Source organism: Pteropus vampyrus, unplaced genomic scaffold, assembly GCF_000151845.1.
Source record: "Pteropus vampyrus isolate Shadow unplaced genomic scaffold, Pvam_2.0 Scaffold633, whole genome shotgun sequence".
Taxonomy (NCBI): domain Eukaryota; kingdom Metazoa; phylum Chordata; class Mammalia; order Chiroptera; family Pteropodidae; genus Pteropus; species Pteropus vampyrus.
In genome coordinates, this window is record NW_011889414.1 from 699,938 (window position 1) to 725,903 (window position 25,966).

At 38.5% G+C, this 25,966-nt stretch overlaps 2 protein-coding genes across 6 annotated transcripts in view; one reads left to right on the forward strand and one right to left on the reverse strand.

The window, feature by feature from the left end:
• Positions 1-193: 193 nt before the first annotated feature.
• Positions 194-4,538, reverse strand: CCDC153 (coiled-coil domain containing 153). The gene is given in 8 exon segments (XM_011384915.2): positions 194-241; positions 244-352; positions 623-753; positions 1,873-1,965; positions 2,489-2,608; positions 3,005-3,070; positions 3,499-3,580; positions 3,880-4,538. Coding segments are annotated over 7 exon segments (615 nt in total). The 5' UTR covers positions 3,569-3,580; positions 3,880-4,538; the 3' UTR covers positions 194-215.
• Positions 4,539-7,568: 3,030 nt separating this feature from the next.
• The window catches only part of CBL (Cbl proto-oncogene), a 94,734-nt gene continuing 76,336 nt past the window's right edge, over positions 7,569-25,966 (forward strand). For 2 of the 5 annotated variants that reach the window (XM_011384916.2, XM_023525841.1), the window contains exons 1-2: positions 7,570-8,020; positions 24,793-25,040. In XM_011384916.2, coding sequence (XP_011383218.1) covers positions 7,823-8,020; positions 24,793-25,040 — 446 coding nt within the window. In that variant the 5' untranslated portion in view covers positions 7,570-7,822. Of the gene's footprint in view, positions 8,021-24,792; positions 25,041-25,966 lie in introns of all 5 variants that reach the window. The other 3 variants (XM_023525842.1, XM_011384918.2, XM_023525843.1) reach the window with 3 other exon arrangements.

Here is a 25,966-nt window from a genome sequence, read left to right on the forward strand (position 1 = left end):
CCAAAGGGCAGGACCTACTTTTCTAGGAAAAGTTGAGACCTTGTCAAATTTCTCTTCTATCATTCAGCCTTCAGGCTAATGGGTCAGCTCAGAACTGAGATGTTCTCATGAGAGGCACTCATCTTTGCCAAAAAGCCACAACCCAAATTTCCATTGACTTCTACATCAAGACAGCTTTATTGCTGGGGCCTCAGAGAGCCCCAGAGACTATATGCTTACAGCCTCAAAGATCCAGGGGGTTCAGTCCAAACTGGCAGAGCTGCTCCTTGTGCCTGGCGTGGAGTCTCAGCACAGCCTCATCCCACTGAGGCTTGATGGCCCTCAGCTTAGCCAAGAGTTGGTCCAGGCTGCCCTGTAGACACTAAGCTTTAGGCCCCAGGAAGGGTGAAGGGTGAGGGGTGCCCCAGGTTGGTCTGTAAGCTCTCTTTACCAGTGTTTCTTTAAAGTCCTTATCCTTAGTGGGTGGGCATGGTTTCATTCCCTGGCTGTCTGTCCCTCAAGATAGAGCAGAGTTCCCTTTGGAGATGCTTCTTCTCCTCTGTCATTGTCACACTAGTTGGGGTTTATGGTGATGGGGGAGTGATGGGTACTGGGATGATTGGCTTCAGAGAGTGGTGCTTACATGTAAGATTTCTTCATACTTGGCCTCCATGTCTGCTACATGGGTCCGAAGCTGAGCCAGAGTCTGGTCCCGCTCACTGAGGGCCTGCTTAGCCTCTCTCTGTGCAGCCTCAGCCTCCCTCTGGCATGTCTCTGGTGGGGTGGGGTGTGGGTGGGGGGGGTGGGATGGGGAGGGGGCAGAGGATGAAAGAGGATAGGATGGTGACACTTTACCCTTGAACAGAGTCTCTAAAGGTACCCAAAGAGTAGAACATGAATGAGATCATTCCAGACTCCCCCAAAATCCTTGTAAAAAATCCTTTCCCAAAATCCTTGTAAAAAATTGAAATACCATTACAGAATAGTAGAGACAGTAGCAGGCTTGGGACAAGAAATCTGGGTCCCAAATCTGGTTGTCACTACCTGTGTAACATAGGGTATATTTCTCTCTGAGCCTCAGTTTCTTCATCTTTAAAGAGAAAATGTCACATACTTGTAGGCTTGCTGTGTGAGTTAAATGTGATAATGTATGGGAAAGCACCTAATATATAGGAAGTGCTCAATAAGGATTGATTTCATTTAAATTTGAGATAAGGCAAAGATTAGGAAAAGAATTCAGGGTCTGCATGGCAAATAAACAACTCTTGAATAACAATAGCCAGACAAAAGCAAAATATTTTAGAATAAGTAAACTTTGAGGCCAAAATAGTGAAAAATCTTGTGTGCCATGCTAAAATATTTCAACTCTGCCCTGAAACCAAGAGGGAAGAAAAAAAACTTCCTGTTTTTTAATGTTTGCTTATTTGGATATATTTGCTTATTTGCTTATTTTATTATTCATTTATTTAGCAAATAGTTATTTAAGGTCTACCATGCCCTAAGCCTTGAAGATATGGAAGTTAATAAGTTAGATATTTTCCCTTAATTTTGTTTTAAAAATCAGCTAAACTAAGAGGAAATACATTTTGCTTATGAGAGACATGGCAGGGGTGGGGAAGAACTGGATTTGGAGAGACTATTGAGAGGGGGAAATGGGGTGAGAGACTTATGTCTTCTTTACTCAGGACTTTTTAAAAATCTTAATAAGACTTAAGATTTTTGCCATCTTGAACCCTCTGTTCCAATCCTCAGTGGTGGAAGAGTCAATGGGGGAAAATGATACAAGAGCCTAGATTGCAGTCTTCTAGAGAAGGACCTTTAAAGTCCACCCCTTCAGGCGGGACCCCTTCAGTGATCCTTGGAGAGAAAGGGCTTAGAGGGTGGGAAGCCTACCTAGTTGCACCTGAAGGCCCCTCACTTCTTGCTCCAGCTGCCTGCTGCGAGTTTCCATCTCCTCTTGCAGGGCCCGGCACTGACAACTCATCTCTGTGGTGGGGGCAGTGGGCAGCCACAGACCCAGTGGAGATGGAGCAGTGGAGAAAGGAAGGGAAATTGTAGGTGTGTGAGACTCTGCTTGGTCCAATGGGACAGAAGCATAAAGGCCTTCTTGGTTCTCGTGGTGATTCTGAGGAGCTGGGAGACCCTGAAAACCTGGGGAAGAGCTAGGAAACCAGACCCTTTTCCTCCGTGCCAGCTCAGGATGGGGATTGTAGTCCTTCTCCCTACTCATTCCCATGGGATGAATAAGACCAAAGTTATGACTGCATTTTGTAACCCATAAAGCATCAACAGTGTGGCATCAGGCACCATGGAAGGTCCCTGCCTGGAATCTTAGATGCCTTCTTTTCCTTCCTTCAGGTTCCTGCCTGATTTGTGCTGTGCTGGGAAGGCTGAGACTAGGCATGGCAGATGAAAATCCTTCTTGTTTCTCTTCCTTGTATCCTCTGGCCCTCTCGGTTGTCCTCTTCCAGGCCCCTGTCTCTTGCCTACCTGCTTGACTGCCACACACCTGCATATATGGCCTTCCTTTCACTTCGAGCCCCTTCCAGTTCAGCCTCCAGCCCTTGCAACCTTTGCTTCAGTTCTTCTGCAGAAGCCTTGGCTTGGCGGGCCTCATCCCTTCGCAGAGCTGTGAATAGTGCCAAAGCAGCTCTCAGCACCGGCTGGGGACCCTACTTAATAGCCCCCATGGGCTTGATGGGCTCTGCCCACTTCTGGAAACCTGGCAGCAGGCTTCCAGACTCTAATTCTCATTCTGGGTTTATTCCCCCATGCCCCCCACTCCCAAAGAATCCCATGGGCTCTTCATTACTAAAAAGCAAAAACTCCCTCTAGGTTCTGGCTCATTAGCCCTCACTGTCCACCCCTTCCTCATAATCCTAATTCATGACAATCTTTTTCTACTAGGAGATGGTTAGAGGTCAGCTTAGCCCCCCACCATAGCTCCAACCCTCCAAGCCTCCAAGGATACAGAAATGCCCCATTGGCCTACCTCTATCACCCCCAGGGCTTCCATCCTTCTTACCCAAGCGGTCTTGCAGCAACTCCTTTTCCAACACTGTCAGCCTGTGTGTGGATTTGGCTTCCACATCTGCCCTGGCAAGTTGGCAGAGCCTCAGCTTATGTTCTCAGAATTCCTTACTCTCCTCCCATCCTCATCCCACACTTTGGACTTTCTTTCTGCAAGAGATCTGAGGACTCTAAATGAGGTATCTCTGATGGCAGAATCTTCTGAGTTTACCACTGTGTCCTCATTGTCCAGTACATAGTAGGTTCTCAAAATATGTGTAATGAACATATAAGGAAGACAGAGCCAAAGGGTCTCAAGGGAGGGTTGGGTACCAATTTTCCCACTTTCCTAGCTCCTTGGACCCTGCATATGAAGAGGTGAAGAGGGAGGGTCAAGAAAGCTTTGTCTTGTCATGCAGAGGGCTGAATTTTCTCTGGAGCAGCTCTGCTTGGTCTCAGAGACAGAGCATGGAGAAGCAGGGGCCCTCACCTCCAACCACCCTGACTCACCAGCACCTGCATTCTTTTTCTTCTCCTGTGCCCCAGCTTTCATCCTTTTTCCTTTGGTCTTAGGTGGCATCTTCTTGCTGTCCTAGGGGAGGGAGGGGACTTATATTTAGGTCTGGACATGGGGATGCTTTCCTGATCCCTAGACTGAACCAAGAATCCCAGGGGAGTTAGAGTTCTAGTCTCCAAATCTATCTCTTATACTTTCTAGAAGCTTCTATACTTGATCTCCTTGAAACCTTAGGCAAGGCTGAGGTCAAGGGGAGGATGGAGCTGTTCCTCTCTATCAGTCAGGCTCTACGTACAGCAATCACTCTTCTCAACCCTCTTTTGGGAAAAATAAATCTCAGTACTTGGTCCCTTCCCTCTTCCCATCATCCTTACCCTGACTTTTCCTTCCTATAGGAATCTCTTGCCTCTGTTGTGTGTCCCTGTGGAGTGACCCACTCATGGGGAGGGGCAGAGAAAAGGCCAACCAGCTAGGAGTTTGAGGAGGAGCCTGGGTTTCTAGGAACCAATCCAAGGTGGCAAATTTCCTTCAGGGGCAGGACTGAGAACTGGAAGTTTGGGTTTCCAGAGACTACACGTAGTCCAGGCAACTGGGAAACACCGGAGTTCATAGGAAGGTGGAATAGGCTAAGTATAAAGCTTAAAATACCAAGGTTTCAGAGGGCCAATTCTCTCCCAATCCCAAAATCTAAATGTAGTTTGAGGAGAAAGGGCTTTGGAGCCAATTAGCTGTGATTCACTTCCATGTAGCACTCACTGCCTGCAATTGGAGACTTACATATGACATTTACACATCAGAAATAAAGTTGTTGTATTGATACAGAGGAAAAGGACTGATGGTAGCCATTGGGGACAATTTACATCCCTAGATCTCATTAGCAAAATGACGTTATTAGGCTTAAACTGAAGATCCTTTCAGGAAAGTATATTATGGGGTGTGCGGGAAAGAAATGCATGAGAAGGTAGATGAGAGAGTTTCCCACTTGAGAGAAATGAGACACAGAGAAGAGGTAGATGCATGGATTCCAGGGTGCTGACCTAGAGGGGTGGATGAATAGAAGCAAGGGCACTAGTTAGAGACAAGAGCTGTGAGTTCTAGTCCCTCCCTCTGGAGATGTAAACTTCGGCAAACCATTTAACTTTGTTCAGCCTCAGTTTCCTGGTCTTTAAATCTTAGATTTTGTAAATCCTGAAAGGCCTAGGTTTTAACTGAGGATTTACAGGGCTATTTTCTCTCATGGTTACTTTATTTATTTCCTCTCTTCTCTTATTCCCTTATGTGGTTGATTTTTAGATTAGCGCTGAGAAACTACTTCAGCTCTGGGCAGTATTGATTTGTTGGGGCTCCCTCTAGTGGACGTGCTTGACCTTCTCTGGAGTCTCTCAAATTTTTCTATTTAAATTATTTATACGATAATGTTGGAGGTGCTCCCTCTTGGGGATACTTCCTAGCATCTTCCTGAAGTCATGGATGGTTGGAAAAACAAATTTGGGAAAGGGAGTATGATGAATGACTTGCCCTTGTTGGGAGCCTTGTCATCTCTCGGCCACCTGGATCTCTGGGCACCTTACTTGCTATAATGAAAACAGTAGAAACTTTAGGACTCTTCCCTTTGTGATTTAAGGGAACCGCAGACTCCTTCTTTAGCTATTTCTATCTCTGTCCCCTGCAACATTTTTGGTCTGTTGTTAGGAGCAGATCTGAAGAAATAGAGATGAAATCTGGGAATAAAAAATCCTTCCTTGGGGAATCAGGCAGATTCAAGCAGAGGCTGATTCATGTTGATTTGTCACCTTCATGACTGCAGGGTATTTCTCTGACCTTTTGGACATTTTACAGAGTAAAGAAAAGAACCAGGGTGGTCCTTTCAGGTGCTTACAGTTCTGATTACCTCAGATAATATTCACTTTTTCCAAATATGGAGAATACATTTTTTTTTTCTTGAAGCATGTTTTTCATTTATTCTTCCTTCAAAACTCTCTCTCCCTGCCTAGGAATGCAGTAGAAGATCCTGTCTCAGTTATTCTAAGCTGGAAGCCTGTTTGGAAATGTTTTTCGTGAAATGATTAGTGTCTCCATTTGCTGATGCATGGAATGACAAATTGAGGACAGAGATTACAAAATACAAACAACATATCATACCTCAGAAGAGCATTTACTTTTCAAATATGTTCAGTCAACCGACTTTCAGGTGCAGAATGAGGATGTGGTTTGGGGTGAAGGTGAAATAGAATAAGAAAAGTGTCACATGTTATATGATGTGATACAAACTGAGTTAGCTCTAGAATAACCCAGGAATGAGAATGACATAGTAACCAACAGTCCAATCCTATACTCCATTAAATCTAGGATTTGACTATGAGGGAAAAAAATACCCTTGTGTACCTACACTGTGCTAGGTACTGTGGAAGACCAAAGCCAATAAGATAGTATAGCATAAATTAATGTGTGGGAGTTGTAAGAAATAAATAGTTATGGAAATTTAGAGGAGGGAAGGATTATTTCTAGCTGGAATGTCTGGGTAGAGTTTTAAAGAGTGGATTGGATTTTAATAATACCCTTTAGGGCAGAGGGAATGCTTTGAGTAATGATTATGAAAAAAAGAATTGTGATATTCTGTGACTTGGTAGTCAGTCAGCCTAGGATATATGTATTGGAATAGTGTAAACCTACAAGGTAGTTTGGAATTAGATCACGACTGTTAACTTCAATCAGGAGAAAGGGGGAGTGTAAAGTTTTTTTGTGATGCTGTCAAAACTATACTTTAAAAAGCCTAGTCTAGTGGCAGGATGGATTGGAGGCAGCAGGACAACCAGTGAGAAAAAGTTTCAATTGACCAGGGAAGAGAAAAGGAGAGCCTGCAGCTAGAGCAGTAGCACTAGGGATGTTAAGTTTTGACCATAATCTAAGAGCTTTGCCTACATTTTTCCTTGGGAGAGAGTCATAACTCTTTCTAGGTAGGAACTGATTAAAGGAAATTCTACTGATAGGAAATGATAACGTTGACTTAAAGGCCACTGAATTGCAAAACCAGGAGGATGTCTGGCTTGAAGGGCCTTTGAGTTCCCAGATATTTCTTCCCCTCTTACAGAAGTACTCGATAATCTTAATTCCCTAATCCGTCAAGGGCTTTGTGGAAGAGCCAAGCAGGAGATTTAAGGCGGAACTGAGCTTATTGACACACTAGGGCTTGCAAACTCCCAAAGCTGAGGCTCAGAATTAGCAAATTAGGGCAGGGCACTTCCTTCTTTGGGAGGGAAGTTCCTTTTTTCAGAGTTCTTCCAGCAGAACTCTTAGATTAGAGAAGTAGAAGTGACTGGGAACTGCATTCTGTTCGAATATTCCTCTGGCTAGGCGGCTCAGTCAGAGCTGTTTTACAGTTTCTGTGGTAAGGGCCTGCTGCTGGTGGCGTCGGCCTGCGGTGCAATGCGCTGAGCAGGGGAATCTTAAGTACATACTCAATTCCCAGAAAAGGAACTAGTGTTCAGAAAGCAAAGAAAGGGAGAAGTGTTTTGTTTTCAGAGGTCAAAAGGCCTGAAAGAAGAGCTCACGGCCTGAGTGTCTCAAGCCTTTCTGGGGTCTAATCAGGTTCGAACAATCTGCAGCATTTACACTCCTGTTCTTGGTCCAGACTTCGTAAGAGTTTAAAACCAGGGGGTAGGGAGGTAACTTTCCATTTTCTCTCACAATATGAAGAAGCAAATAACTTTAAGCTCAGTTTCCTCATTTGTCAGGAGTGGGGAAAAGACTTGATGTTAAGGTTCTCTATGGCTACCTGTCCCAAATAGTTCAATGGCCCACTCTCGGAGCGCCAGCCTACAGCCCACAAGGAATATGGAGAGCTCGGCTTCTGCCTAGTGCGCAAACTCCAGGTTAGACCCCGCCCCTCCCTCGCCCCGCTTCTCCGGCAGAGGGCGCAGGCGCGAAGGTTCCGCATGGCCGTACCCTGGCCTGCCCCTGGGGGTAGGGACTCAGGGAGGCGGTGCGGAAACTTGGCCGCAGCTTTCCGGGGGTTTGTCGCTCTGGTGGGGGTCGCTCAGGAGGGGTCGCTACCAAGTACGGACGGGGCGGCCCACTTCCCTAAGCTTGGCACGCTTCTCCCGCCCCCGTGCTCGCGCTTTCTGAAGGGGCGCGCCCGCACGGAGCCGCCCTCCCAGCGCCGCCCACTCCCCTCCCCGTAGCTGCCCCTCCCTCCGCCAGGACAGCCGGTGGCGGTGGCGGTGGCTGGGTGAGGCCCCTCCCTCACGCCCTCCTTTCCCTCGCTCGCAGCCGAGTTGAGCCGGCGTACGCGGCTGGGCCCCCAACACTCCCTGGGCCATGGCCGGCAACGTGAAAAAGAGCTCTGGGCCTGGGGGCGGCGGCGGCTCCGGGGGCTCGGGCTCGAGCGGCCTGATCGGGCTCATGAAGGACGCCTTCCAGCCGCACCACCATCACCACCACCACCACCTCAGCCCCCACCCGCCCGGGACCGTGGACAAGAAGATGGTGGAGAAGTGCTGGAAGCTCATGGACAAGGTGAAAGGCCTGCGGACGACCCGCGGGAGCAGGGGTGGGCGTGGGCGGAGGGACCGAGGGAGGGGAAGGAAGGGACAGAGGAAGCTGGGGGAGGGGACGTGTCATGGGAGGCTGGAGAGAAGAGCTGGGGTGACGAGGCCTGGGGGTAGGGGTCGTGGGGGTGGGGAAGAGACCGGGAAGATGGGAGCCAGCGGTGGGGGAAGGGCTGAGGCGGTTGGGAGTGGGCAAACGTTGAGGTGGTGTGTTTGGGGTAGCGAGACAAAGATGGGGTGGGGGCTGGGGTGAAGGTTAACTGGGTAGTCACCAGGGCGGAAGTGTAATGGGGGAGCAGAGTTTGGGGCTCTGTGCAGGGTATAGGGATGTGGGTCACGGAATTGGCCCCGGGAGATAGGAGGCGGGGGATGAGAAAGTGTTTGATTTACCGGCTAGGGCTGTTAGCTGTTTGAGGAGTCGAGCTCTGACTCGTGAACTGAATTATGTTTATGGGTTCTGATGAAGAGACCTGGGGTTAGGACAACTCCGCAGACAAACTGCGCTCTGGGTAATGGTTTAGTTTTTTTCTCATTAAGATGTAACACCAAGATAAAAGAAATAGAGATGTTTAAATGGGTCAAGGAAGGAACTTTGCTCCACATCTAGCATTGGCTCAAGTTTTTAAATCCTCCAAAACATTGGATATGATCCTTTGCTGGTACTCAGATAGGCATTGATTAAACCACAAGTTCTGGTTAGAACCATTATCTTCTGAAAGATGTATTGACTGAGTATGCTAAGCAGCAGATTCTGACTTCTTCCAGGACTTCCTCCTTACACTGACTGCTTTTAGCTGGGTTCTACTTTTTGTAGCGGAACTGCCTCCTTATTCCAGGACCTGACTTGAAGCTTGTTCGACGAGCTTCTTTGATTAGCCCTTTTTTAAAAAAAGTTTTTTTAGCAAGTGTGAAAAATAACGCGTTTATATTTAGCCACTTTAAGTTCGGCATTTGGGTGAATTTTACTTCCTTACAGTGTGTCTGTGTAATGAAATATACTGGTTAGTCCCAAGTACTTACAAGTGTTTAAGCAGTCCAGTGATTTTTGTTCTAGAGAATTCAATACAATATTTCCTTGATATTTTTCACAGTATTAATAACTTATTTTCGCTAAATTCATACTGCAGATGAAAAGTGATTAGAAGGATCTAGCATATTAAAGAGAATGGTGTTATTTCCTCTAGAGTAAAAAAAATTTTTTTTGATTACTCTCTCGTCTGAAGTTTCTCCTCTAAAGTTCTTCATGGATTGTTTTGGATTAGAATCAGCTAATAAAAATGATTATGAAGCACTTGGCAAATATAAATGTGCTATATAAATGCTTAATAAGTCCTGTGTGTAAATTAACTCTCCTGTAGTGCATAACAGTGGTTTCAGAGCCACTTTTTCAGGGCTGGTTTTTTTCATGTTAAATTATTGGTATTGTAATTAATGTTACAAGTATTTATAGGTTGAGTAAATTGTAGTGCTCATTTCATTATTAGAAATTGTAATAAAACTATTACAAAAAGTTAGGCATGTAAAGGAAACTTTAAATGCTTTGGTATCTTCTACAAAATATTGAATGTGTTCAAAACATGTTTGTAGATTTGCATTTTAGAGATTTACAGTTAGGACCAGAAAGGTTCTCCTGGAATAGAAAAAAATATTTGCATTTTTAATTAGTTTCTCATATAAGACATGTGTATGCAATATATCAAAATTGTATTTATTAGAGATCTCTCTTGAACAAAAACTTTTCATCAAACTTTTGAGTCTAAGGTAATCCAAATAATATCCCTCCTTAAATCTTACTCCTTCATCTCTTTAAAATATGTGTATCGAATTTTTATTTTTTCTGCCGAGTGTTTAATTATTTGGGAAGAATAAAGAGGACCCAAAGTTTTGAGTGGAAGTGTTTTTCAGGTGTTGACAGTTTCAAGGAAAGTAGGCTAGTTTTTCCATTCTCATATAGGGAGAATGATTTTTTATTATTGTGTTGCTTGTCTTTGAAGATGATTTTTAGTACTCTCTGTGCTTCATGTCACATATTACTAGTTGGTCTGAAATGAAAACTTAGTACTTATTTCTGATGTATTACTCTGATAGATTCATACTGTTTTCTAGATTTTCTGAATACTTCCGTAGTGTTGTTAGATTGCACAGTCTGTTTTACTCTTGATGTTTTGAGCATAAATATTTTTTTCACTATTTTTATTGTTGAAAGTCTTAAATGTGTCACTAACCCTTTTTGACTTCATGTGGTATAAGTCAGCACTCCCCAGCTTTTTTGGCATCAGAGACCAGTGCTTCTATGAGAATCTAATACCTGATGATCTGAGATGGAGCTGAGGCTGTCATGCTAGTGCTGGGGAGCAGCTGCAAATATAGATGAAGCTTCACTTGCTTGACCACCGCTCATGTCCTTCTGTGTGGCCCAGTTCCTGACAGGCCATGGAACCGGTCTGTGGCCCGGTGTTTGGGGATCCCTGGTCTAAGTGATGAACTTATTGTCAAGTCCACAAATATTTTCACACATTTATTGAATTTAGTTATAAGCCACCATCTTTTACCTGTTTTATCCTTGTCATCGAAGCTAGATGAACATTATCCCAGCCTATTATCAATCAATTTATTGATTTAGCACTGATCCCGCAATATTGCATGCTTACACATGGAGAAATTGGTATAAGTCATGGGTTTTGGTTAACATAGGCCCATTTACTAATCCATTCATAGGCTCAGTTTACTAATCCAGTGGAACTTAAACTCATTGTTGGTAAAATGCTTGTGCTAGAATGCTTTTTGTTAAATAACATGCTCAGCCTCTAGTTTTTTTTTTTAACCATCCCAGTATCTTGTAATTAATATTTGTGTAAATACTTATATGAGAAGAAAGCGTCTAGTAAGTAAAGAGACAACTGCATAGGGCAACAGAGAGAGAAGTCATATAAATGGCCTTAAATGTAAATATAGAAGAAGTAAGATATTTAGTTTAGTGAGAGACTCAAAATTCCATTATGAAGTAGAGTAGGAGGTGGCAAACTTTTTTGTCAAGGTACAGATAGTAAATATTTTGGGCTTTGCTGGCCACATACTCAGTCCCACATTCTTTGTTGATGTTTTTACAATGATTTAAAAATGCAGAAGCCATTCTTAGCTTGCAGGTGTACAAAAAAAGGCTGCAGGCTGTAGTTTGCTCACTTTTGAAGTAGAGCATCATGCTGGCAGTATTTTAGGCCTATACTATGTTTTTATTTTTAACTTACATCACTAAAATATTAAGGTGTTGATTTTTTTTTAATGGGCTATAATTTATTGGAAAATACTTTCCCTTAAAGTTTTTTGAACTCTTTCCCAAGAGTTCAAAAAAAGTGTTTTCAAAAGATGATCCTTCCTTTTGCTACCCTACCTTCTCCCATTTGCACTGCCCCTCCACCCAAAGACCTCTAGTTAACTTCCTATATTTTGAAACGAAGAGGTACTCAATAGAATTTATGAATCAGTATATTTCATTGGACTACTTCCTCCCTCCCTTACCTTTTTTCCTATGTTTCCATGCTTACTATATCCCAAGCATAGTACTAGGTGTAAATTCTTATATTCCAAGAGATTACATTATAGTGATAAGTTACTACATAAGTATGTACAAATGTTAAGGGATTTCTTAAGTTTAAACATTTTGTGCACATTTCTTCTGTATTTACCTTAACCTCTCAAGATTGTAAACTCCATGAGGACAGCAACTATAATCTCCTTATCTCCTGCAGTGTCCAGTCTTAAGGCTTTACACAATAGTAAGTGCTGTGTTAATATTTGTTAAATTGCTTTGTGTGTCCCAAAGAAATTACTTAAAGGAAAAGGTATGGGGTGAGAATACTAACTGCATTAAACTGACATTTTTTTTGCAATAGCCCTTTGGTAATGTCATCCTTGTTTTATAGTTGAAGATGGGCTCAGAGAGTTTTTGTAACTCAGTTAATAGTGGAGAGATTTGGAATCCGGGATTACCCTCTCCTGAGGTTTAGTTATTTTCTCTATACAGTACCTGGAAAATGACGTTTGTAGGTACACAATAGCATAATACACATACTCACATACCCTGCCATTCACACAATCAAAGTAGACATTCTCTTGAATGATATTAAGATAGTGTTTAACTAGTACCATTCAGTGTTATCTACTTTAAGTTAAGAGTTTTGTGTCTCTTCAAATTATGTGTACTGGTTACTTTGCATGGTGATCTTAGACTCTGTACACATTATTTTCTCATTCTTAATTTAAGTTATCTATGGTAGCTTTTTATTTTTTATTTCATCTCTCTCCCCGGACTAGAGCTACTCAGGACCAAGGCTTTGTCTTAATTTTACTTCCAGTGCCCAATACGTAGTGCTTGCTTAGTAAAGTGCAGACATTTAACAAAGTAAAGTGGGATCAAAACATATTCCCTCATTTTCTATATGATTAATTAGGAGGATCAGTAGGGAATCTTTATTTTTAGTGCTTAATTGAAGTGACAGTTATAAAACTAATTTACCCTTTTTGGTTATAAAGGTAATATACCTGGTCATTATAAAACACGAAGTGTTGTTTTTATGCCTATTAAGAATTCCCCCAAAGTGTTGTTTTTATGCCTATTAAGAATTCCCCCAAAATTCTTTATAATTCCTTATGAAACGTGAGCTCAGTTGAGCATGGTAAAAATTTTGAAAGGTATATAGAATGAAAGTAGCATTAGGTCAAGGAAGAAGATAATCTGCTCTGTTCAATTTGTGGCTTTGGTTGAAGTTTTCAGTGACTCTTCATATAGTAAAACCTGTCTTTAATGTGTTGTTAGTCAACAGTATACATATGATGAACCTGATAAGTCATCAGCAGATTGGTCCCTGACTCTTTGTTTTCAGCAGTTCATTCTATATTCAAATATACAATAACATTTATACAATGAAAAATTATTTCTCTAATAACTAACCTAGAGCATTAAAAGAAAAATGGACTGAGTATTAGTTTGAAAACTGTCTCTAAACTTCAATCACATTTTCTAATGAAATTGTTAGTTCTGATCTACATTAGGTTTGTTAAAAGTCATTGCGAAATATTTTCATGATTAGTACAGTTTGTGCTGGAAGGAAATAGGTGGGAGTAGTCAACCAGGAACACTAGAAGCCAGCCTCAGCTCTGTCCCCATAATGTTCCTTCCTGCAGCAGGTCCCAAAAGGAGGAAGGAAAAAGGGTGCTGATGATGGCTTTGGTGGTACACACACAACCCCTGGGGATTCAAGCCTTGGGGAGATGCAGTACTTCTACCATAGAAGCTCCCACGGTTCCTTCAGAAGAAATCAGTAATAACTCTGGGTCTTCTCTTGGTAGCTATTGGGATGGATGGTGAGTCTTGCTTATTGCTTAGTAGGTGCCTGGGCACCTTCTCATAACCACCACTGACTGCTGCCTTCCCTCTGGCTCTGGGATCAGTCACGGAGAAGTCTGAAAATGAGGTCAACTCGTTGGTACTTCAGTGAGTGGGGTGGGATCCTAATTCCTGCCTCATTCTTTCTTAGACCTACTTTGAACAGCAGTATATTGTGTAGCACTCTGTAAAAAACAATTCATGAACCATAAAATGTACAGAACAAAATATAAAAGTTTGCTTTTACTCTCATATTTCCAAACGACCACCCTCTCCAGAGGTAACTACTGTCTACAGTTTGGGGTCCATTCCTCCAGTCCTTATCCTCCTTTTTCCTAAATGACTCTGAGAAGATTGGATGGACAGCATTGCCCTTGAAAGATTTATCAGTTTGATCAAGTTGTTGACTTTTTATTATTTACTAAGACTAGTAACTAAGTTCTAATCATTCCTTTTATTGTAGAGCAGTTTACAGTTTCACATCAGAAATCTCAAATAATGTTTCTTATGAGAATGAAACTGAGATTCAGAGAGAGTAAATAACATGCCTAAGTCACCCAGCTAATACTTCTGTTTTTTATGTGGATCTTGAACAGGTATTTAGACTTTGCTAAGTGATTTCTTATAAACCAGTGCTTCTCAGACTTCAACATGAATTCATATCATGTACAGTCTGAGTAGATCTGGAGTGGGGCCTGAGATTCTGCATTCCTGACCGGCTCCCAGGTAAAGTCAATGCAGGTGGCTCTCACACTTGAGGGAGCAAGGCTCCACACTGTTAGTTGCTTTTATTTTAGATAAACTTGACAGATTTTTTTAAAGAAATTGCAATAGAATATCCTATTTTTGTTTAAGATTTTAGTTATTATGTTCTTAAATTTTGAGAATAATACACACATAAAATTATACATTTTTAAGCAAAAGCCAGATTTTTAATAAAATTGGTTTTATAATTTTTTCTTTGTTAAATTTGCTGTATTATGGAGATTTTCCATGTTAATACCACTTATAGGTCTTCTTGAATTCTTTTTTAAGGGCTGTTTAAGAGTTTATAATATGTATATATAATACATTTAAATTGATAATCTAGATTTTTTTTGATATTAGAAACTATACTTCAGTGACTATTCATTGTTCAATTTCTAAATATTTCTTTAGAATAAACTTCTGGAAATGGAACGTGCTGAGTTAAAGGAATTATATATTAAAGTTTTAAAAATATATATTGGCACATGACCCCCCAAAAAATCTGCTTCTACTCAGTCTGTTTAGTTCACTAATTTTAAATATGATAGCTCATTCCTAGTTAACTTAGGTAAAAATTATGTTGGCACCTTTCCACACATTTTAATTGAACACAAACCATATACCAGGTGGTAAGGCATTAAAGATGACCCAGCACACTCACACTTAGAATCTGGCGCTATAACTGAAGGTATACAAAGGGCTCTGGGATAGCTCTGTGGAAATCATTAGGGAAACTATTATTTAATCCTGAGGAGACAAGAAAGGGGACTGGGAATGGGGAGGGACTTTAGACCAAGCAGGCACATCTGCAGTATCCTGATTTACAGTCATTTCTTAACTAGGGTCATACATCCAAAAGTAATGCTGAAATCATTTAATCTCTAGTTCATGCTGTTTGGTTTGATATTTCACTGATACGTCTAGGCAGTCTAGGAATTATTTTGCCCTTTTAAAAATAGAATCCATGTATAAAAACTGCATGATTAATATGTCAGCACATGTCATTTATTTAATTTCATACATTGTATTGGCTGTATTTTTTCCTCCAATTAATGTGATATGTGAAAGTAATGAGATTGGTAATTAGTTACAAGTGGCATAGTGTTAGGTGGTATTTGAGAAGTGTTAGGTAGCAATTACAGTTCAGGTCCCTGAATGGAGTTTCTATAAATAAAATCAATAATGTAGAATAGTAATTAGAAGTAAAAGGCTTTTTTATTGGGGCCATTATCTAGTGATGATATGTTGCTTTAAAAACAGTATAGCTTTTTGATTTCTCTTTGGAGAAAAATCAAGAGTTTTCATTCAAAAGCTTCACTGTGTATCTACACTTGTAAAACTGTTAAACCTCTTTGAGTTTCTGAGTTGATGAGTTTCTAAAACTTGAAGGTTTAAGAAGACTAGAAACGTAAAGTCTTTAGAGACTTTAGAAATTAATTGATCTTTCATTTATAGAGGCAGAAATTAAGCCACAGAGAGATGAGTAACTTGCCTAACTAAGGTCATGTAGCCAGTTGATGTCATTCACCAGAGTAGAATCCAGGGCTCCAGACTCCTATTCTGCTGTCCTTTCCATTTAACCTCCTGTTGCCTTGAGCAATATTGATTCTTTTAAAACTAATCAAACTCTACTTATTTTATGTGTAGCTCAACATACTGAATACTTGTTTTTGAGCATAGTGCTTACTTTTATTTATTTGCATAGTGCTTATTTTAATCATGTTTTAATGTACGAAAAAGTTTGAGATGAAAAATGCTTCCATGGTTATGTCAAGGTCTATACAGATAAAAGTATTTAGTTATTCATAGTCCTATATGCTTATAGTTTTCTGTCTAATTAGAAATGCAGGTTCCTTAGTGTTAGAAAAGATTGTGTTTGGAATAGAATTACGCTTAGGCACAGTTCTTTATAGCTTGTTTTCTCTTTTTAAAAATTTAGCAATTTCCAAGCATAATTTTATTCCTCTTTATTGTGATCTCGCACTTTCCACATTTTTTATATTGACCGTTGAGCCTTGGCAGAAGCAAAGAGAGGAGCTAGCCTAGTGAGAAAACTATTATGGATGGAGTATATGGCAGCTGTACAAGGATATTGTTGGTTTCCCAGAGCTATGCACATTTTCTTTTTGACATTGTTCTGAGTGATGCTGTAAATGTATCGCAGAAATAAACAAAAGGCAGCCAGTTTTTGCTATTGCAAGATTTGGAAAGCAAAATAAAGTTGGCCAAATGGAGGACAGACTAAGCAGGAAAATATTTTGTCTTTCAAAAATTTTTGGTGAATTTTTTAAAGCGCAGAGTGCTTATTTGTGCTTCAGGTAACTATGACTGCCAATTTAAAATTTACTAAATAGTAATGGCATGTTGTGTTGGCCTTTGATATTTGTTAACTATTGACTTGAATTATTCACAGAGCCTTTTTGGAACGTTTTTCCTAGAGATTATAAATATTTAGGACCCTTTTTTTTTTTTCAAGAAGACTTTACTGTAAAAGAATAGGTCTACCTATATATTTTTGTTATGGTCTATGTTACTATTAAAGATTCAGAGTCATTAGTGGAGTGCTGACCCATGGTCATGTGATGATTCATCTCAAAAAGTTCTTGGGAAAAGCAGACATTTAATCTACAAATGATCTTTTACGAGGTCACATTCTAAGGATAGATTGGTAATATTCCTGTAACATACATGGTACTAGTTTGAAAATGCAAATTAATCAAGGTTTTGGAGACTTTTTTACTCATAGTGTAAATCTGGTGTGTTATGAGAGGTGACATTTTTCAGTTCATTAGCATTAATGGCATTTACTGATTGCATATTATGGGTTGGGCAGTGTATGTAAGATCAGAGCAATTTTAGTTTAGTTTTTGTTATTGAAAAGTATATCTTTTCCAGAGATATTAGGCATTTTAATGTGAATTCCATGATGTTAATACATTTGCTTTTAAATAGGTAGAATATGTGGGTTGGTATGTGTAGCCCTGGATATGAATGTAAATACTTTTATTGGGAACTCTGCTTGGTTTGGACCTTTAAAGGCATGGATACTGTAGCTTTTGTAGATTGTTGGTCACCCTATCCTTGGGTGGCCTTTTCTCTATTCTTTGGCTACCAATTTGTCAGAGACCATGCAGAACTGGGAAGGTAGCTGTGGCCTGGATGGTAGGAAAAATGGTATCTGTTTCTGGGAGTCATCAAAGGGTGATGTGAGGTCTGCCATTGTCTTCAATAGATGATTCCCACCTACCTTGCATATAAGCCTGGTCAAGTTGTATGGAAATGGGGAGAGGAACTAACACTTACAGAATGCCTACTTTATTGGAAACTGTGCTGTCCTTTCATAAACCTTTTATTATGAGGTAGGTATTATCTCTTTTTACAGAAAGAAGAACTGAGGCTTAGAGGTTAGGAAATTTACCAGTGACTGAAACAGGACATTTTGATATGCTGTTTGATACAATCTTATCAATATATTAAAACACTTGGCCTTTTTAAATTTTAATTGAAACTTAAAAGGTTATATTTTAGGCTTCATCTTAATGTCTCCTTGTTAATTCCCTGCCTACTCCACATCTCTGTCTCAATCACCTTGCTCTCTGCATTTTAGTCTCACTGACCTTTCTGTTTCTCAGACAAATCCAAACCTGTTTCTACTTTAGGGATTGGGTTAGTTGTTCCTTCTGTTTGGGCTATTCTTCTGCTGAGTCTACGTGGCTGACTCCTTCCTGTAATTTCAACTCTTAACCTAAAGGCATTTCAGAAAACATTTCTCTATTCACTATTCTAAAGTAGTCATCTAGCATTTTCTAATTACTCTATTTTAATGTCTGCATAGAACCTGCTATTTTTTCCTGTTGATTTTTTAAAAAATTGTTTATTGCTTGATTCAGATTCAGGGATGTTGTCTTTTCATTTCTGTGTCCCAGTACCTGACGTATATTTGTTGAATGGATATGTTGAGAAAAATCAAAACCATCAGCTATAACTTTAGCTTACTATCTCCATATCTCTGGATTTGTCTCTGAACCTGTCCTCACCCACTTTCTTTGTTTTAGAGGAAAGAAGTGTAGGGACGTGTTCAGTGTTCCTAGCTGTGTTGTAGATCCCATTTCCTATTGTCTTGCCAGAAACCTCAGTGTTTCATTTATCTCTTTTTCTCTTCTGGTTCTTTATTTATGTAAAACATGTTCAATTTTCCCTGAAAATAAAAACTCTTTATCATATATACCTCTTATAGTCTTTGCTAGATCTTGATCTCTTAGTTTCAGTGTCAGTCTCCCCTACCTCCTTCCGTGGACTAACCCAAGAACCATTTAAAAAATTTTTTATATATTCTGTAAAAATATATTCTGAATTATAAACAGCTGACTTACAAATGACGTTTTGGAATGTAACACACACTGGGGACTGTTTGTATTTGTTTTATGACTTCTTGACTCTCTTGCGCTTAGAATATAGTGGTCTTCTGAGATAGAATCTTTTTCTTGGCTGTGTCATTCCCTTTCGGCTTGAAACACTTGATAGGAGGAACAATTTCTAAAACACTGTTAAAAATATTCATGCATCAAATATTTTTGTTGATTTAGCTTGTCTTTATTTGCTAGGCTTCTATATAGGGTTGTTTTTCAAAAGTTCAGGATATGGTTGTACAGAGAATCAAATATCTAGCTTTAAAAATTTAATAGTCTTACTTATTTGAAGTCACTGATGAATAGTCATTAAATGGTAATTTTGCAGTTCTAGATGGACCTGACGATTTCACATTGGGGAAATCTATCCTAAGGAAATAATCTGATACATAGAAGAGTAAAATGCCCAAAGATGTTCATCACAATGGTATTTGCAATACTAAAGACTTGAAAACAATATACATGTTAAAGTGAGGAGTGATGGTTAAGATATGTTATGGTATATTCATAGAATGGAATCATTTAAACAGCTCAGTAAGTTTATAATGAGCTTTTGGTGACGAAAAAAAAAGTATCTTAAAATGTGAAATAATGAGCAAGATATAAAACTTCTTCTACCAGTATTGGACTGGATCGTTTCAAATCAAGTATATCGTTGATAACTAGAGAAGCTAGAAGATGTTGAAGAGCTATAAGGACATTGCGGATTAGACCAAGTTCTGGCAGATAAAGTTCTAAGAGGTGAGTCTGAAGTTTGAGGCTGCCTTGCCCATGAGGTCATTGCTGATTCTGGAAGTGACAGCTGAGAAGCTGAATAAAATTTTCAAAATATTTATGTCAAGGAGGACCAAAAATTGGATTTAGAGTCTACCAAGGTGGAGGACCCAGGGAAACACTCTAGGTTTTGGGTTGGGTTCCTGAGGGCCTAAATCATAGGAGTAAGAGTGAAACAGAAGTAGACTTGTCTTTATAAAGACTGAAGCCCAGCTTTTTAATCTTCTCAATTCTGGATTAGATTAAGGTGATCTGGAATTCCTAGTGTCCCTAGCCTATCTACAAAGGTAAATCCTTTCTGAATAACATCATCCATGGCCTCAGCTTGTCTGTATAATTTTTATATACGGTATTCAGCATTCAACAAAAAAATAACTAGGCATATGAAAAGACAAAATGCAACTGAAAGCCAAGAGGGAAAATTGACAATAGAATTGACAACACCCATGGAGATACAGCTATTTGAGTTACCAGTCTTAGATTTAAGGTATATTTATGATTAGTGTGTTAGAAGAATTAAAGACAAAATTGATAATTTTGAGAGGCTTGCTAAAGAATGAGATAGAAATTCTAGAAATGAATAACATAAGAATTGATTAAGAACTCAGTGGATGGGTTTAACAACTGAAGGAAAGAATTAATGAAAAAAAGATAAATCAGAAAAAAAAAAAAAAACCAGGCTTAAGCATTGAGAGACAAAAGAATAGAGAATACAGAAAAGAGTGTAAGAGACATATGGAAGATGGTGAAAAGGTCTCATATATAAGTAATCAAAGTTCCAGAAGGAGAGGAAAAAGAGAATGGAGTAGAAGCAATATTTGACGAGAAATTGGCTGATACTTTTCCCAAACTGATGAAAACCATCAAGTCACAAATCAAAAAAGCTTTATACACACCAGGAAAAATACAAATAAAATACACCTAGACACATTATAATAAAACTGCTAAAAACCTGAGCCAAAAAATCTAAAAAGAAACTGGACAATAAAAGACATTTTACCTTCAAAGGAGCAATGAAACTGATAGCCTGCCTTCAATAGTAACAGTGGTATCCAGAAGACATGAAAGAGCATCCATGAAATGATGACCAAAAATAATGGTTAATCTTTATTCAGTGAAAATCGTCTTTTAAGGTGGATAGAAAGTGAAAGTGTTTTCAGGACAAACAAAAACAGAATTTGTAGCCAGGCAGACCTACCTTAAAGGAAATACTTAAGGATATTCTAGGAAATACTTAAGGATATTCTTTAGGCTTAAGGAAGATAATTTCAGATGTGATGAAAAGCATTGGAAAGGGTAGTTGAGTGGATAAATATGAATGGATATTGGCTATATAAAATAATAATAATAATGACCTGTGGATTTTATAAGCTCTGTGGAATTAAAGTATATAATAGTAATAGCACATAACTTGAAAAGAGTAAATGGAGTTAGTGTTCTAAGTTCCTTGCATTGTCTAGAAAGTGGTAAAAATACTAATTTATATAACATTTCATGAGTTAGAGATGCATGTTATACTTGCTAAGGTAATCACTTAAAAGAGTAGTAAAAGAATATATATTTGACGAGCTAATTGGGGAGAAAATTGGGAAAATAAAAATGCTTAAACCAAAAGAGGACAAGAAGGGAAACTAAAGGATTCTGGAACAGGAGAGACACATAGAAAACAAATAGTAAATTACTTTATTATTTATTATAGGACTAGTACTTATTAGGTGAACCATATGAAATTGCCAATATTTGACCTACGATAATAGTAGTTTCATAATTTAAGTGTAAACAGTTCAAATTGGTAAAACCAAAGATTGTTAAAAGGGTTAAAAGGAAGCCAGGTAAATTCTGCATATAAAGGGTCACACATTAAGTGTGAGAATACAGAAAGTTTGAAAGTAGAAATGAAAAAGATATATCATTGCAAATACCAACTCAAGAAATCTGGTTTAGCTATGTAATATAAACTGAACTTTAAGGCAAGTAGTGTTATTAGAGATAAAGAGAGATATTTCATTGATAAAAAAATTCAGTTTACCAAGAAGAAAATAAAAAGGATGTTCAAGAATATGCAGTATTATAATTGCATTGATATTTTAAAATGAATAGATAAAATGTTTAGCAGTCCTTATGATTTATAATAAATTTAAAATACTAGTGTTGTCAAACTAATTAGTCTTTGCAGTTATAATTAGTTCCTTTTGTGTCTTAAATCCTCTCTGAGATCTTAAAAGTTCAACACATACTTTTCTAGTTTTTCTAAAAGCTTTAAAGTTTTTTCTCCTCACAGTAAGATCTTTAATTCACCTGAAATTTATTTTCATGCGATGTGTGAGGGAACTTTTATTTTTTTCCAAATGCATAACCAATTTCCTAGTCGTTTTTCTGTTGAACTCTGATTTGTTATGCCACTTCTTGATACTGACTTTCTGGACATGCGTAAGTCTATGTTTGGGTTCTCTTTGGTTCCATTTGGCCATTACTGCCTTTGGTCATCATCATACTATTTTAATTATAAGGTATACTAAGTCTTGATAACACATTGGGTAAACACCATCTACCTTTTGATTTTTTTTTTTTTTTTTTTCTTTCCAAAATAGGCTTTGCTGGTTTTGGTCTCTTTTTCTTCCATGTGAGTTTTGGGATCAGGTTGTTAACTTCCATGAAAAAGCTTGTTGGAATTTTTATAGGAATTGCAATGAATTTATACACTAAATTGAGGGAGAAACATTTTTAAATTGAGTCTTTCTATCTTTAAACTTAACAAAGTTTTCCATTAATTCTGTCTTTTTTGTTCTCTTATAAAGTTTTATAATTTTCTTCATAAAAGTCTTATACATCTTTTGTTAGATGCATTCTTAGGCAGTTAAATTTTTATGCCATTTAAATGGCAACAATTAAAATTATATTTTTAAATCATTTATAAAATATTTATAAATGTTGTTTGTTTGTTATATTGATCTTGAATCCAGCAACCTGTTAGACTGTTTTATTGTTTCTAATGCTTTGTCAATTCTCTTAGATTTTCTTCATGGACAGTTATATCATCTACAAATAAAATTTATTTTTTTCTTTCCATTACTTACACTTTTACCACCTTCGTATGCATACCTAAACAATATAGTTTAGAGGAATATCTTTTGAAAAGTAGTCACATACATGTATTCATGTTGTATTTATTTTGTTTCTGGTTTCTTTAGATTAACTTTGGGAGGAGCATCCGCATGGTAGTGTAGTGTGTTGTTATTGCTAATAAATATACCATAATTTACCCACTGTACTGTTAATGGACATAGAGGTTGCCTGCAGTTTTTAGATATTAAACATTTTTGTATGTGTATACAATTATGGTAAGAAGGTATGTGTATAAGACGATAAGGACTCGACTCTTTACTCATTGATGTGGCAAATTATCATTGTTGAGGAGAGTCAGAACCAGGAAGAGCATCCTTGCTTTGTCCAGTGCATTACTTAGCTAATGTTAATGTCATAAGGACATTGGCACTTGTTTATAATGGAATATTTATTAAGGAGTGGTGGTCACTAGGCATAGCTCTATTCAGAAGGAGAAAAAATAGGGAGATATCTTGCCTCAACTTCTCCCAGTTACACTAGGCTTCTTTAACTGAATCCACTGGTGTCACCTCTATTATCAACCACACTATCCACCTCCCTCCTCATCATTCCGTCTCCCCTCTCCCTTCTCCATACACCCAACAACTCTGGGAGTCTCAGGGAAAAAGGAGATAGTCTTTGTACTGTAGTGAGAATAATCCAGGGGTTTTATCTTAAGAGTGGAGTTTCACTAGAAGAGTGCTGGCATGCGTGGTCAGGTAGAGATGGCAGAGATAATGGGTACCAAGACCACCTGCCCAGAGTCATATTTCCTGGGGCGAATACTGAACACTTGCATCCTTTTACCTGGGCCCCTACTTCTATCTCCTGTTCCCTAAGAGGCCTTGCTTTCCCTTTGTGACATGTTACATTTTTCTAAATGTGTCAGAATAAAGTTGGGAGTGCCTTTCAAGGTGAAATGCCTGCCTTCCTTTCTTTCTCATATGAATAGAAGCTACCCTTTACCTTCTCTTTGGTTCATATTTCATACATGTTAGGAGATGTCCACATTTATAATGAAATTTCTATGATTTTGGGAATGTCCCTTTACTTGGAAAATCTTATTTCACAAGTGTTTCTAAAAGTTCTCCATTTATTATATTAAATATTTTAATAAGTTTAGATTTATACATATGTCACCATATTTCCAACAGTTTTCAATGAGACCATATTCTTTCCTGTATTTTATCTATTTATCTATCTATCTATCTATCTATCTATCTATCTATCTATCTATCTATTTTTATTATGGTGACATTGGTTAAATCATGAAAGATAATTTTCTTAGATTTTCTCCTAAAGCTTTATAGATTTGCCTTTCACATTTAATTCTATTACCCGCCTAGGATGGTGGGTTTGGGTTTTTTTCGTGTGTGTGGTATAGTGTAAGGTGAGTGTTTAGCTTGATTTTCTTTTTTTCTTGGATATATTCCCAATCGTTTCACTACTATTTTTGGAAAAGACCGCTCCTTTGTGATAAGTCAGGGGGGTTTATACTTGTGTGGGTCTGTTTCTAGACTTTTCTGTTACACTAATTTGTCTTTTCCAGTTACAGGAAAATCCATATAAATGGAAGGTATGAAGTAAGATGATAGGAATAGACACAAAGCATTGGTCATTATAGCAAATACAAAATGGACTAAACTTACCAGTTAAAAAGCAAAGATTGTTACATTGGACTTTAAAAATCTACCTCTATGTTCTTGAAAGGAGACTCACTTAAAACAGAAGAAGGCAGAAAAGTTGAAAGTAAAGGTAAAAAGAGTTACTAGGGAAATTCTGAGAGTCCTGCATTTATATGAGAAGGAAAGGTGCGTCCGTTCAACTCCATGCTTTGCTAGGTCCAAGGCCTCCCTGCTCCTATCCTCTACTGGATTTTAAAAGTCCAGGCCCCTGAATCATTGAGATTTCCCTCTTAGGGCAGCCATGTTCTTTGTTTTTGCCCTTGGGAATTTTCTTTATTCTCTTGTGAGGTAAGCCATGCATTTAAAAGGAATTTGCTCTATTTCACCTAGCAGTTTTTAGGCATTTGTGTGGATATCTCCCCAACCCCCAGCCCCAGTCATTTATTCTATTATGTGTTGTCTGAATCATTAGTTTCTCATATGGTTTTAAGAACCCACCCTTCTAGAGGGAACCACTAAAAATATAAAATGATTGCCTAAGGGGCAGTGGGGTTATGGATCATTTCTTATATTCTTAACCATTTTTATATTTATGTAAAAGAACATATTTTATAACTTTTTAAATTTAAAAAAGGAAAAGGAAATTGTCCTTAAGATCCTCCAAGTAATAGCCCTTCTTTTCCATTTGTTGCAGGTGGTGCGGTTGTGTCAGAACCCAAAGCTGGCGCTAAAGAATAGCCCACCTTATATCTTAGACCTGCTGCCAGATACCTACCAGCATCTCCGCACTATCTTGTCAAGATATGAGGGGAAGATGGAGACACTTGGAGAAAATGAGTATTTTAGGGTGTTCATGGAGAATTTGATGAAGAAAACTAAGCAGACCATAAGCCTCTTCAAGGAGGGGAAAGAAAGAATGTATGAGGAGAATTCTCAGCCTAGGTAATGGAGAGTACTACACAAATAATATATTCAGGCTGACTGCCCAAATTGGTGACACTTAGAAGTAGTTGAGTTGGTTTTAATTTTATATCAATAAGAAACTCAGGGTTGACATTTGCTTAAAGGTATGCTTTTACATTAGAGGTTGCCTTGGAGGATATTAAATCGTCCCTAGCTTTGTTTATCTTTGAAAAGTCAGTGAGTTATAGCCATGAAGATGAGAGGCACTAGGTCCTTTTAGAGAGCCTGAAGATCATGAAAATTTGTGGATAGGTGAGAGTTTGAAAGAAAGAGATTAGAGTAAAGCTGAGTTTGGGAGTAAATAATAAGAGATCAGATTTTTCCAGAGCTATACCATATTAGGTAAATTAAAAATATGGGATCATAGGGAAAAAAATTAAGCCAGTAGTTTAGATAACTTTTTTTTTTTGTTAAAGGAAAGTGAAATGACATTTCTTTTATAGGTAAAGGATATTGGCAAATGCAGTTAATTCAATTAATATTTGAGGGACCACTATATATTCTTTTGTACTTATTAAATACTAAGAACTATATTGGCTATCTTATGTTATTAGCTTGGTTGTTGAAAATTGTGTACCGGGAGAGAAATAGGTTGATTTTATGTATGGGTATTGTGTTTGGTTTTGTCCATTTGGAAATAAATATTAACTTATCTAGAACAAGTAAAAAAATGTAAATTTCACTAGAACTTCTTAGGGAATAAATTACTCTCAAAGGGTGACTTGAATTAGGGGGGGGGTGGTAATTTCTGAGAGCATTAAGTTGGCATATGTTACTCAAGAAGTAACTAACTAAATGGTATTCTTGTAGCCTACCACTTTTAACTCTCTCTGTTGGTTTAGATTCTGGGAACCCTTGTCTCTCACTTAAAAATTTACCCCCATCATTATTCATATTACCTTTAC